Below are 12,665 nucleotides of genomic sequence, written 5' to 3' on the forward strand. Positions count from 1 at the left end.
CCCAAGAGGGCCACAGTCTCTGCAGCTAGCGTCCACAGTGGGGCCCGGAGCTTCAGAATTGGCTTGGCATTCGGTGCTATAAACTGCCTGAAAAAATCAGGTTTGAAAACTCCCACCCACCCGGCCAGGTTTCAGGAAGGACCTTTCTTCTGAGCAATTTCTGTGTTGCGGGAGACGTTAGGGCAGCCTGGTACTGTCTCCTGGGGACACCCCGCCAGCACACCCAGGCCACCCACAGTGTGACCCCACTCCTGGTGCTCACCGAATGTGATCGTCCCCTTCTCCTCCTCATCGATGGCTCGAAAGAGGTCGGTCACAGAAAGCTCTGCCACCCCCAGGGCAGTCTTGAGGATGCAGGACAAGGCATCCTCGTCTATGCTGCCATCCTCCGGGGACCCGTACATCTGCAAGGCAGAGCGAAGCGTCACCTCAAGGCCACCGTCTCTGCCTGGCCAGGGCAGCTCTGGCCCCGCGTGTGTCTGGGCTGTCCCCCTTCTCAGAGCTGCCGGGCACCCATGGGCCAGGCGGCCTGGGGACGTGGACGCTGCTGACCTGGCCTATGGTGACCGACGAGCAAGGCCACAAGCTCAGTGCGGCTGGAGCCCAGCGGTCTGGGCTGGGGCTGCCCAGCGGAAACACGAGAAGGAACCTTCCGTGGCCACAGATGCGCCATGAGAGGAGCCGGGTTTCAGGTCCCCCCCACCTTGGGGGACCCGGGCTACAGAGGACATGTCCACAGACAGGAGCAAGCGGACGACTGTCAGCATCGACGGCTCCGGACTCCACAAGGAGGGAGCAGACGCGAGGGGCGGGACAAGACGGCAGAGGGGAGGTGAGGGGCTCCAGCAGGGCCGGGGTCACAGTCACCGGGATGCCACGGGACGGGTAGAGAGCTCCAGCCTCAGCCTCAGCTTCCCCCTCCTGCCCCGATGCTAGAGGCGGCTCCCGGCCCTCTGCGAGCCCAGCCCAGGGCCCGCGCCTGCAGCAGCTCCCAAGCCAGGCTCCCTCCCCACTTCACATGGACCCTGTGGCTGCGTGTTCCTTTCTCGCCTCCTTGGTGGGTCCCCTCAGGGCCCGACTCCACCCAGCCCCTCTGGGATCCAGCCCTTGGGCTTCCTCAAACCCTCCCACCCAGCTCAGGGCAACCTGGTGGTGACTGTCCTCCCTACCCTCCTCCTCCATTTGTGTCACCCACATTGTCACCCCTGCTATTCTCCTTGTCTGGGGCGCGGTGTCCGCGGGGCTCCCCCGACCTTGAGCCCCCCACGGCTCACCTCTTCCCGCCACACACCCGCCTTCTGAGAGTTCCCGCCACATCCCTGCCTAGACGTGGCCGCCACGGCCGGGGTCTGTCCTGCTCTGTAGGAGATGCTGCGCCCTGAACCCGGCCGTGCACCACGCAGCGCTCAGTGATCTTGCTCGTGAGAAGCACCCGGCAGCTCCTGGGCCTCCCGGAGGGCGGCCGGGCTGGGTGCACCTTCCCACCCAGGACACATGCTCCGCTGCCCCTGCGGACCCGGGTCTGCCCAGGCCGGTTCCCGCAGGGCCCCTGTCCTCCCGGGCTCTCCCTCCCCAGGGAACCTGTGCACCGACAGCTCCCGAATCCTCCCTGGTCTAAGTCTCTCTCCTACTTTTAGCTTTGCTGAATCAAATATCTGCAGAGTAGCCCATCCTGGTGTGGCTGGAGCCTCAAATAAGCGAAACCCAAGTCACCCGCCGGGCCCTCCGCTGGTCCCTACTGCGGCTCAGCCCCGGAGGGGAGGTCACAGGACTGCGGTGGCTGCTGTGGGGGACACGGCAGGTTACTCTGCTTTAGAGTTTTGAAAGATGAGAGCAGAACAGGTCGTATTTCTATATTCAGAAATAATTCACTTAGCACTCTGGGAGGCCGAGGCGGGTGGATAGCTCGAGGTCAGGAGTTCGAGACCAGCCTGAGCAAGAGCGAGACCCCCGTCTCTACTAAAAAATAGAAAGAAATTATACAGACAGCTAAAAATATACATAGCAAAAATGAGCCAGGCATGGTAGCACATGGCTGTAGTCCCAGCCACTCGGGAGGCTGAGGCAGTAGGATTGCTTGAGCCCAGGAGTTTGAGGTTGCTGTGAGCTAGGCTGACACCACGGCACTCTGGCCCGGGCAACAGAGCGAGACTCTGTCTCAAAACAAATAAATAACAATAATAATAATAATAATAAACTGGTCAGAGGCTACAAGAGGAGGCGCCAGGGAGCAGGCCTGAGGTCTCGAGGGGTCGGCAGAGACCTTTGGGCTTTTATTTTCTACCTTTCTGAGTTGTTGGAGTTTTTGCCGTGGCCACGTCTGAAGGTTTCGTACAGTAATAAGAAAAATAAAGCAAAAGCAAGAACCCCCAGAAGTACATTAAACACTGGAACTTTCTGCTAGGAAACCTCATGCAGGCATCCCTGGGATTCTAAGTGTTACCAGTGTCACAAACACGATTTTGTGCCTCAACAACCAGCCTGGGAGGGACCTGAGCGGCAACGGCAGGTGTGCACATCCTCACGTGCGTCCCAGCAGACCTGCCTGAGCGTGCCCAGGGGAGGTGACCCAGGGCCAGCAGACGAGGACAGTGGCCGTGCCTTTAGGAACTGGTGACACTGAAAGGTGCAGGCTGCAGGCGGAGACACGAGAAGGCTGGCCCGAAAGAAAGTGAGAGTCAGCCAGATGACCCGGGGGTTAAACCCACAGTCAGGACAACGTGACAGCTGCAGAGTGACCTGAGCCGTGTCTCTCGGGTGCAGCGCGTGACCACGGCCTGTCAGGACATGTGGGTGTCGCTGCGTCTGCCCCACCAGGCAGCCCGTGGGAGGGACCGCCCGTCCCCAGGGTCACTGCAGGACGGTGCGTGTTGTCACCCACAGTGGGATCTGCCGGGGAAGAACTGCCCCAGTACAGGCCCCCCCTGTCAGTGGGGACCGGGTGGTCACTGTCCTCAGCCTTCCACGGCCTGACAGGTCATGGTCACGCGCTGCACCCGAGACGCGGCTCAGGTCACTCTGCAGATGTGCTGACACTCAGCGTGCGGTGGCATGACACCCGCCAGCCCCGCCCAGGTGCCCCAGGGCCTGGAAGGACCCCAGTCTATGGCTTTATCGTGAGTGTGGGTTGCTTGTTTCAGAGAACAGCCGCACGTGCTCAGGGACAGGCATCTCGTAGGCAGGTGACCAGTTTCTCGATACAACAAGCACCTACAAAGCGGATCCCAGGTCTGATGTGGCCGCGTCAAACCCAGGAAACCTGCACTTGCCTTGAACGCCAGCCGGATGGTGTCCAGGGTCTGGGCGGGCCGGCAGACGACAGACAGGGCCACCACGTACTCCCGCAGGTCCACCTTGCCGCCGCCGCCCTGCGGGGAGAGACGCGGTCAGTGGTGCACGGCCCGGGCGTTGCCAAAGCGCCAACGCAGCCTCACTCGACGTCGCCCACGCGAAAGGCGCACCGTGGGAGAACACTCGTGACCAGCTGGATTCTGCAAGGTCACCGTGCTGTGTACTTTTTTGGGCCGTTCTCGAATTCTGTGACACTGCCACATGACGCTTCTCAACAAAGCACATGTAAAGTCAAGACCGTCACCTGCCGAGACTTGCGTTTCAGGAAAACAGACCAGCAAACACCAAGGCCTGTCTGGGGCTCCAGCACTTAGTCTGGTTATGGAGACATCAGGGCTCAGAACGCAGGGGAGCCCAGAGGCAGCGGCCAGCTGCCAGCCCGGTGCGGCGGCTGGGGACCTCGGCCTGCGCTCCGCAGGCGCTCTCAGGGCGCGCTCGAGCCTGCACAGGGCAGGGCCACGCGGCACCTCTCATGGCACTGGGGACAGTCAGGACATGCCCGCAGGGTGTGCCTGGGCCCAGGAAAGGACCACCCCACCAGAGAGCACGCAGCGTGAAGGAGCACCTACAGCGGAGGGAGGAGTCCCTGGTCAGAGAGGAGGGGAGGAGCACCCCAGGGTGGAGGGAGGAGTCCCTGGTCAGAGAGGAGGAGGGGAGGAGCACCCCGGGGTGGAGGGGGGACTCCCTGGGCAGAGAGGAGGAGGTGAGGAGCACCCCAGGGTGGAGGGGGGACTCCCTGGTCAGAGAGGAGGTGAGGAGCACCCCAGGGTGGAGGGAGGACTCCCGGGTCAGAGAGGAGGTGAGGAGCACCCCAGGGTGGAGGGAGGACTCCCTGGGCAGAGAGGAGGTGAGGAGCACCCCAGGGTGGAGGGAGGACTCCCGGGTCAGAGATGAGGAGGTGAGGAGCACCCCAGGGTGGAGGGAGGACTCCCTGGGGAGAGAGGAGGTGAGGAGCACCCCAGGGTGGAGGGGGGACTCCCTGGTCAGAGATGAGGAGGTGAGGAGCACCCCAGGGTGGAGGGAGGACTCCCTGGTCAGAGAAGAGGAGTAACGAGCACCCTGGGGTGGAGGGAGGACTTTGACACAGTCATTGCCCCTCTACCCGTGTCAACCACAGGCTGGGGTGGGGCACACACAGGTCCCTGGGGCTCTTCTCAGGGGACATGGCCACTTTCCCCGCAGTAGCCCCACAACCGCCCTCAAGGCCTGGGCACAGGGTGGTGCGGGGAGGGGCTGGGCGCCGGCAGGTGGAGTTAGTGTCGACGCAGCTCTGGGACACACCTGGCCGCTGGCCCTGAGGTCCTGTGAGTGACATGGAGGATACTTTTACCCCCAAAGATCACTGTGAATTTGAAGTGGCAGAAAGTGCAAAGTCAGGAACACACGCCCTGCCGTAAGTTACCTGGGAACGCTACACGCTGCACCAGTGTTCGCTGTTTCGTATCTGAAACCCGCGCTGTGAAGCGCCCGAGTGAAAACACAGCCACAGCGGTGGCTCCTGCAGACGCCACCTGCCCCGAGATGCAGCTAAAGCTGCCTCTGGGTCAAGGGCCTTGCTGCCGGGACGGCCGTCTGGTCTGCAGCGGGACAGCCACTGGGCTGCGCAATGGGCTGCCTCGTCAGGGGACAGAAGACCCCAGTGACCTACAGTCTGCAACGCTCGGGGGTGCCTGCTGTGCCTGAGCCACGTCCTCGCTTCCCCTGGCCTACGAAAGGCCACACCATGGCTGCTCCTGGTTGGTCCCAGGAACACATCGTGTTGTCACACAGGACACGCTGTGTGGTCACATAGGACATGCCATGGTGTGGTCACATGGGACATGTGTTATTACACAGGACGTGCCGTGTCATCACACAGGACATGTCATGTCACACAGGACATGCTGTGATGTCACACAGGACACACTGTGATGTCACACGGGACATGTCATGTAACACAGGACATGCTGTGATGTCACACAGGACACGCTGTGTGGTCACATGGGACATGTGTTATTACACAGGATGTGCCGTGTCATCACACAGGACATGTCATGTCACACAGGACACACTGTGATGTCACACAAGACACACTGTGATGTCACACAGGACATGTCATGTAACAGGACACGCTGTGATGTCACACAGGACATGCCATGGTGTGGTCACATGGGACATGTCATGTAACACAGGACACACTGTGATGTCACACAGGATATGCTGTGTGGTCACATAGGACATGTGTTATTACACAGGATGTGCCGTGTCATCACACAGGACATGTCATGTAACACAGGACATGCTGTGATGTCACACAGGACACACTGTGATGTCACACAAGACATGTCATGTAACACAGGACACGCTGTGATGTCACACAGAACACACTGTGATGTCACATAAGACATGTCATGTAACAGGACACACTGTGACATCACACAGGACATGCTGTGATGTCACACAGGACATGTCATGTAACACAGGACACACTGTGACGTCACACAGGACACGCTGTGATGTCACATAGGACACACTGTGATGTCACATAGGACATGTCATGTAACACAGGACACACTGTGACGTCACACAGGACACACTGTGATGTCACATAGGACATGTCATGTAACACAGGACACACTGTGACATCACACAGGACACGTGATATCACACAGGACACACTGTGATGTCACATAGGACATGTCATGTAACACAGGACACACTGTGACATCACACAGGACACGCTGTGTGGTCACACAAGACGTGCCGGGGCTCAAGGAGCCCTCCACGCGCAGCCCTGACGAGTGACAGCCCCTGCAGGCCCCACAGCACGTGTATCGATACCGCGGCACAAACATCCAGGGGCGACCAGGCATGGCGGGTTCCTGGTGGGCGTGGCAGCCTCCCCACCCCGGGCTCTGCCCACACCGTCCCGACCCCCCCAGGGCCACACACGTTTTCGGAGCCACGATAATGTGATGTGACCGTTGACAGCTCGTGTGGCGATCACGTGTGACTCAAGGATGCGGTGCGGAGGGTGGCGGTAGGGGAGAAGTCCTCACGCACCGACAGAGGCCGGTGGGGCACTCAGCAGATGGCGAGGAGGGGACACAGCATTTAGAAGTTCTGGCTGTGCTGGCCTGCGGTGGCTTAGGGAGGGGCCCCGAGGGGGTCGCAGCCCAGACACGGCCTTTTGGAGTCATCAGGCTTTAGTAATCTGACTGAAAACCCCCAAAGTACGGCATGTTTATCAGTAAAGGACACAGCATGGCAGGAAACACCCACAGTGACCCACAGCGTGGGCAGAGGGTGGAGCCCCCCAGCTTCCGGAACTCTCTAACGCATGTTCATGCTACAGTGAGGACAAGTGACATGTTGCAAGTCAGAGGTCTGCCACACCAGTGACGGCCCCACCTCGTCAAACAGCGAGAACATGTCTTCCAGCACATCGGACACGGGGACCTCCAGGTACGCCGCGAACTCGGAAACCCCAATCTTCTCTCCTCCCATCATCTTCGCACTTTCCGAATATTTGTCCAGATCCTTTTCAAGTTTTTCTGGTTTTAGCCTAGGGAGGAACAATTACAGAAGGCCAGCAAGAAATTTACTGTATGTTTTAAGACTCGTCAAAATATTAAAATCATTTGTATAAATAGTAGCAAGTCAGTTTTCTAACAACTCGATGGGGCACAGGGCACACTGTCTAAGCGTCCGCCAAGGTGTCCCGCCCCTGGGACCCAAGGACGCCCTCGGGCAGGTTGGTCAGGGCGCAGGGCGGCCTCCTGGGGTGGGGTCCTTGCACAGAGCTGCTGCCAAGCATGAGCTTTAAAGACACTTCTACGTGAACTGAAGTTGATATTTGGAAACCAAAACCCAGAATAAGCGTTATTAAGAATTGTTTCCTTAACTGGCTGCCCTTGACCTCCGGCGGCCTCAGCTGGGCTCGCCAGAGCCGGTTCTGACTCTTGCTCGAGGAACAGGACTCACCCCAGGCCCCGCACGAGCCGGGCAAACTCTAAGAGGCAAGTGTCGGCGGGCAGACGGAGCTGTCCTTCTGCCAGGGCCAGCTGGCAGTCCTCAAACGTGTAGTCTGTCACGGAGACGCCCAAGGCTCTGCGAGAGAAGGCAGGGAACCCCGTCAGCCCGGCCCCGGAGATGGTCAGTCCCACTGTCCCCTTGGAGCAGCTGTGCAAAGGGCTCTGTAGCTGGCTGTGTGTCCCCAGCACAGCCACAGGGCCACCTGCTAGCCACCTGCCCACACGCAAAGGAAAGTTCTAGAGATGGAAGAGGTCAGCAAGGGCATCAAAATATAACAGGCACACACTTCACAGGGCACCACGTGGGTCTCTCCCGAATCAGCCTTGAGAAGGGAAGTCCCTGCAGTGGCCACTGACTGCATGTGGCACGTGGCTCTGGGACCAGCAGGTATTTCTGCTGTGGCGTTGACCGTCCGCAGAATGTGCACCTTTTCTAAGGCGTTTCCTGCCTCAGTGGAATCCAGACAGAAGTAGCTTTATCTGCATGGTAAACGACGCTTTCACTGAGGTTTCAGTGTTTTTATTTTGTAGTCCACATAAAGCATTAGTTTTAAGTTATACATTAAAAAAGAAATTAATACGAATACAGCTGGGGCCAAGAGGACAATGAGAGTCGTGAATAGAACAGGTTTCCCCAGAGTAGAAATCACCTACTGGCCGTCGGAGAATCGGCCGACTTCCTGCAGAAAAGCCCCAGGGCCCGGGAGTCACCTCAGCCCCAAGTCAGGAGGCGAAATAAACCCTCCCCGCACGAGAAACCCACAGGAAGACCTTTGAAAACTAGCCTGACGCACAAGATACTCGAAGATACGTTTGACTAACAGCAAATCAAATCCTCTTCCAGCCCAGTTTTCAGGGGTTCGCTGTCCCCCTGTAAAGCACCACTCTCCCCCTTCCCCCCGCCGGCACATTAGAGGCAATTCCCAGCAATTCCAGCAGAAAAAGTCACAGGCAGCGGGAGAAACTCCGTTGAGGTCTATTTTCCTATTTAAGTGATGCTGGGGGAAGGCTGGGTGGGAGGCAGCTGCTGAAAGACCCCAACCCCTCGGCCTCCCCGGGGCTGTGCAGGTGCACCCCCCGCTGAGCTGGACGCACCAGCACCAAGCCGGCTCCCAGCTGTCCCCTCAGAGGAAGAGACGGGCCAGAAGCCGCCCCCGCCCTCCCTGGGGTGGGGGCCCGCAGGGAGGAGGAACGGCAGCACCGAGGCTCCGGGCAGGAGATGCAGGAGGGAACCCGGGGGCCCTTCAACCACCGCTGGGTTCCGACACACGTGTTCTCTTCCTCCCGCATCCTAGGAGGCAGCCGGTGCCACGGCAGAAGCCTCGGGCACAGGGGCCGGGCCTGGATGTACAAACACGGCTCCCGTTCAGCGTCTGCTCGGCTAAAGGCTCAGAGCTGCCTGTGGGGGAGGCGTGTTCCGGGGATGGCCGCTGCCAGTGTGTCCCCACTTCTACCCTCGGGGCACGTGCTCTGGGAGGGAGAGAGGGAGTCTGCGGGGAGGGATGAGCCCGGCTGAGTTTGTGGTGTCAGCTGAGTGTGAACGAAGGGACTCGGCAGTGAGAGAGGAGAAGTCGCCAGCAAGCCCTGAGGGTGTGGCCTTGTCAGCACCCCTGGGACCTCCAGGCCGTCCCCAGCCCTGCCCAGCCCTGCCGCGTCAGCAGCTCTGGGGTGCGGCCGGAACCCAGGCGGGAGAGCCTTCCAGGAGACTCCTGCAGCTCAGGTCTGAGAGGCCCTGGCGGGGGCCGGACACTTATTTGTGTGTTTGTGTTGAGCGCGTAGCAGAGCGCAGTGCGGGGAGGACAGCGGTCACTCACTCTGCCATGACGCGCCGCACGTTCCGAGCATACAGCGCAGGGCTTCTCTTCTCCTCCTCGGAAGGGCTGTAGACCGGGAGGAACTGCGCACAGAGAAGCTGCGTTACTCCCGCGAACGCCACGAGACCCAACCTCGACAACGCCACCAAAACCGACAACCGCCAGTCTGACAAAATTAGGATCTGTCTGTGACAACAGAACAAGTCACATAAAACACCATAAACCACCACCCCCAGACTCAGGCAAGGGACCTTCGGCTCGGCCCTTCGTCATTGGAGCGGCCTGTCTCCCACGACGGGAGCAGCCGGGCAGAACGCCGGGCTCATTCCTACGCTTAGTATCACTGCAATATTGATGGGAAGGTAGCAAATGGTTTTTATTAAATATTTAAGTTGCATATGACTCATCTTTAATTTTCAGATGTAGGAACAGCATATTAATTCCCCCTTTTAAGAAAAGAAACTGTTCCTTATCCACTCAGATAAAATCCACTCAGGCTGCACCTATGCAACCCTTTCATTTAGCCGAGAGGATGGGCACCGGGACCCCGGAGACCTGCAGGCTGGACCCGGGCGCTAAACGGAGGACGTAGTCTGACACGTTTAGCAGCACGAATTCTGCAGTACTAGCATCAGGCAAAACTAAATGCTAAAAAGTTATTCATTGCATACGTACCAATTTAATATACTCTTAAGCTACAATAACCATAATAAAAGATTAAGTTTAATTTCCTTGATGTAAAGTCTCATCCAAATGGTTCAAAATACAAGAAACAAAGTAACTGATGCAAAGTGATGGGGAAGTCCCACCAAGGAGCCCTGAGAAAGGGAAAGCTACCCAAAGGGGCGGATGCCTGTGACACTGTGTAACATTGTATCTAGACAGGTTCCAGCACAACATTGTATCTCCACAAATCGCAGTGAAATACTATACATTCATCTATACAAATACTATACATTGTATACTATACAATGTAACATTGTACAACATTGTAGCTATACACACCTCAATTTCCACTTGATTGTGAAACTGACACAGCGTAAGCCACAGGATTTCCAACCTTAAAAACAACACATTGAATAGATTTACAAGACTGGTTAAAAGGTAGGATTCCTAATTGCTCGTAGTTTAATTACTTCAATTCTCTGTAGACCCACAGCCTCCAGGGGGCACTGCTGGGCAGTTGACCCCTTCACAGCGGGGCACTGAGCCTTCCACAGACCCGAGTGAACGGGCTGCTTTTCTACAATAGCCGTCCTCACTTTTCCTGTTAAATACCTGCTTATATCTGTGGTTCGTCCAGCAAACCACCATCTCCCCGTCTGCCCCGCGGCTCAGGAGACCTTGTCCACACCACCCCTGCCCCCTGCCCTGCAGACGTCAGCCCAGACACCCGCTGGGAGGCCCGGCCTGCCCGGGACCTCCTGCTTCTGCCTGCTTGCTTGGGTCCGTGGGGTTGTGAGTCACTGCACAAGTGTCTTTGGAGTCCGTCCCAGGGGACAGGGACGCTGACCACAGCAGGCGCTGTCCTCCCGGCCCAGCACCACCCACGCCCCGCACCGCAGAGGGGGACCCCCTAGAACACCCCGAATTTCTGCCTTCTTTGCCAGGGGCCACCAGGCGGCTGACAGACTGGAGATGGGAATGGAAGACTCGGTTACCTTCTGCTGGTGCTGAAGACATGAACCGAGGTCCCCGTAAGGGACGCTCTAGGGAGTGAGAATGGGGTCACGCGCCCACACTTAGTTTTCACAATGGGCCGAACCTAACAGCTGCCAAACCACAGCTTCCACGTGTGCAGCAGCAGCTACAGCACAAGGCAGCCCCCCAGCCTGCACAGAAGGAGGGGACAGAGAGGACATGTGGCCTCCGACTTACGCTCCAGGTCCCTGCCACGTCCACGTGATGGTGTCCTGGGGAGGAAAGAGCAGAACCCGTCAGGACGGGCCCAGGCGCCTGGTGTCCGGGTGCCCCTGCCGCCTCCAACCCCACAGTGCACCGGGGCAGGGGAGGGAGGGGGAGGGCGCTCAGCCCCCGGTGCCAGAGCCCCCGAGGAACCAGACCCCTCCCCCACGTCGCCAATTTCCCCTCCAACCCCACCCCTTTTCCTGCCGTCCTTTCTGGGTCCTCCTCAGCCAAGAGCCTGCCCAGGGCCACCCAGGGGCGTCCGGAGCCCCAGCACCAGCCCCAGCCCTGGCCGGCTGCCCGCTGACTGGGCCCAGAGGACAGGTGCCTGCTTTTGCTTGATACCGTCACCGTCACCTCACACGGAGGATGCCCGGCTTCTCTGCAGCTGAGCTGAGTGCTTGTGGGAGAGGCCAGTTAAAGCCACATTGCTTTAGACAAGCTGAAACAAGCTTAAAAATCTAGGTTTCTACACAAGTTGCAGATTCTCTTACTCTTGATTCCTCCACTGCCAGGAGCTGCATCTGGGGTGTGGTTTCTGCCGCGGAGGTGGGGCGGGGCTGGGTCAGCCCCCGGAGCTCCCGTTAAACACGGCCAAGGATCCCGCCCGTGTCCCTGGCTGCGGCCCCGACCGCCGTCTCCTTAGCTGACGGCTCAGAGACCCTCTCCTGGGCCAGTGCACACGCCCACCCTCCTGGCAGGGTACGACCCGCCAGCACTGGGTCCGGGGTGCAGACCCCAGGACCGAGCAGGCCAGGCCCTGTGGCGGATGGGCTGGAAACCTCTTGCACCCACACAGGCCACCTGTACGTGCACTGCACTTGTACCGCACTGCGGTGACCTGCGAGCACCTCAGCAAACTTCCCTTTGCACCATAAAGACAAACGGCTGCACACAGACGCCAGCTGCATGGACAGAGCCGCCTCACTGTGCTCCTCCAAGCGGCTGGTGACTCCGCCAAGAAGTGCCACAGCGTGCCCGGTGCCCAGGGCACTGGGGAACTTGCATCTCTGTGAACTTTCTGCCGCAAGAGCCCGTCTGGGGTGAGGACGTCCGCTCGGCAGGGTGACGACAGATGGCAGGACGCAGCCGCACTGAGTGAGTGCCCCTGAGGATCTGGGGCCAGGACTCCAGCCCTGGGGGCGGGGGCTGACTGTACCTGCTGCCACCCGAGCGTCACGGCACCCGCCGAAGGGACCGCCACGGCTGCCTTCCGGGTGTGGAACGGAGCCGGGGGCGGGAGGCTGGGGCCGGCCAGAACCCCCACCCCCAGAAACTCTGAGCCCCAAGCTCTCCTTCTTTCCTTTTGTTCTTTTAAAACAAACCCTGTGCACTGATGCAGGCAGATAAAGGCTCATTAACTGTGAAGTCAATTCTTCTCCCTCCTGCTGCCTCCGTCCCTCTGGAACTTAAATGTTCCTAATTTAAAAATTTCCCAGAGGCTGAGCTGGGCTTTGCGAGCTGCTCGGGACACGGGCGGAGGGTCTCTCCCCAGAACGTCAGGGTTGGTATCGTAAGGGGAGAGGCTGCTGCTCATGCCCCATGAAAGTGGGATGTCTGTCGTGTGTGACTATTGAGGACT

General features: G+C 58.9%; 1 protein-coding gene across 1 annotated transcript in view; it reads right to left on the reverse strand.

Moving 5' to 3' along the window:
• Positions 1-12,665, reverse strand: part of LPCAT1 (lysophosphatidylcholine acyltransferase 1) — a 41,117-nt gene that overhangs the window by 1,307 nt on the left and 27,145 nt on the right. Inside the window, exons 7-13 of the mRNA XM_045565859.1 lie at positions 11,057-11,091; positions 10,184-10,238; positions 9,179-9,261; positions 7,315-7,440; positions 6,742-6,895; positions 3,270-3,368; positions 263-404 (exon numbers count right to left, since the gene is read on the reverse strand). Coding sequence (XP_045421815.1) covers positions 263-404; positions 3,270-3,368; positions 6,742-6,895; positions 7,315-7,440; positions 9,179-9,261; positions 10,184-10,238; positions 11,057-11,091 — 694 coding nt within the window. The remainder of the gene's footprint in view (positions 1-262; positions 405-3,269; positions 3,369-6,741; positions 6,896-7,314; positions 7,441-9,178; positions 9,262-10,183; positions 10,239-11,056; positions 11,092-12,665) is intronic.

This window comes from Lemur catta, chromosome 12 (genome assembly GCF_020740605.2).
Source record: "Lemur catta isolate mLemCat1 chromosome 12, mLemCat1.pri, whole genome shotgun sequence".
Classification (NCBI taxonomy): domain Eukaryota; kingdom Metazoa; phylum Chordata; class Mammalia; order Primates; family Lemuridae; genus Lemur; species Lemur catta.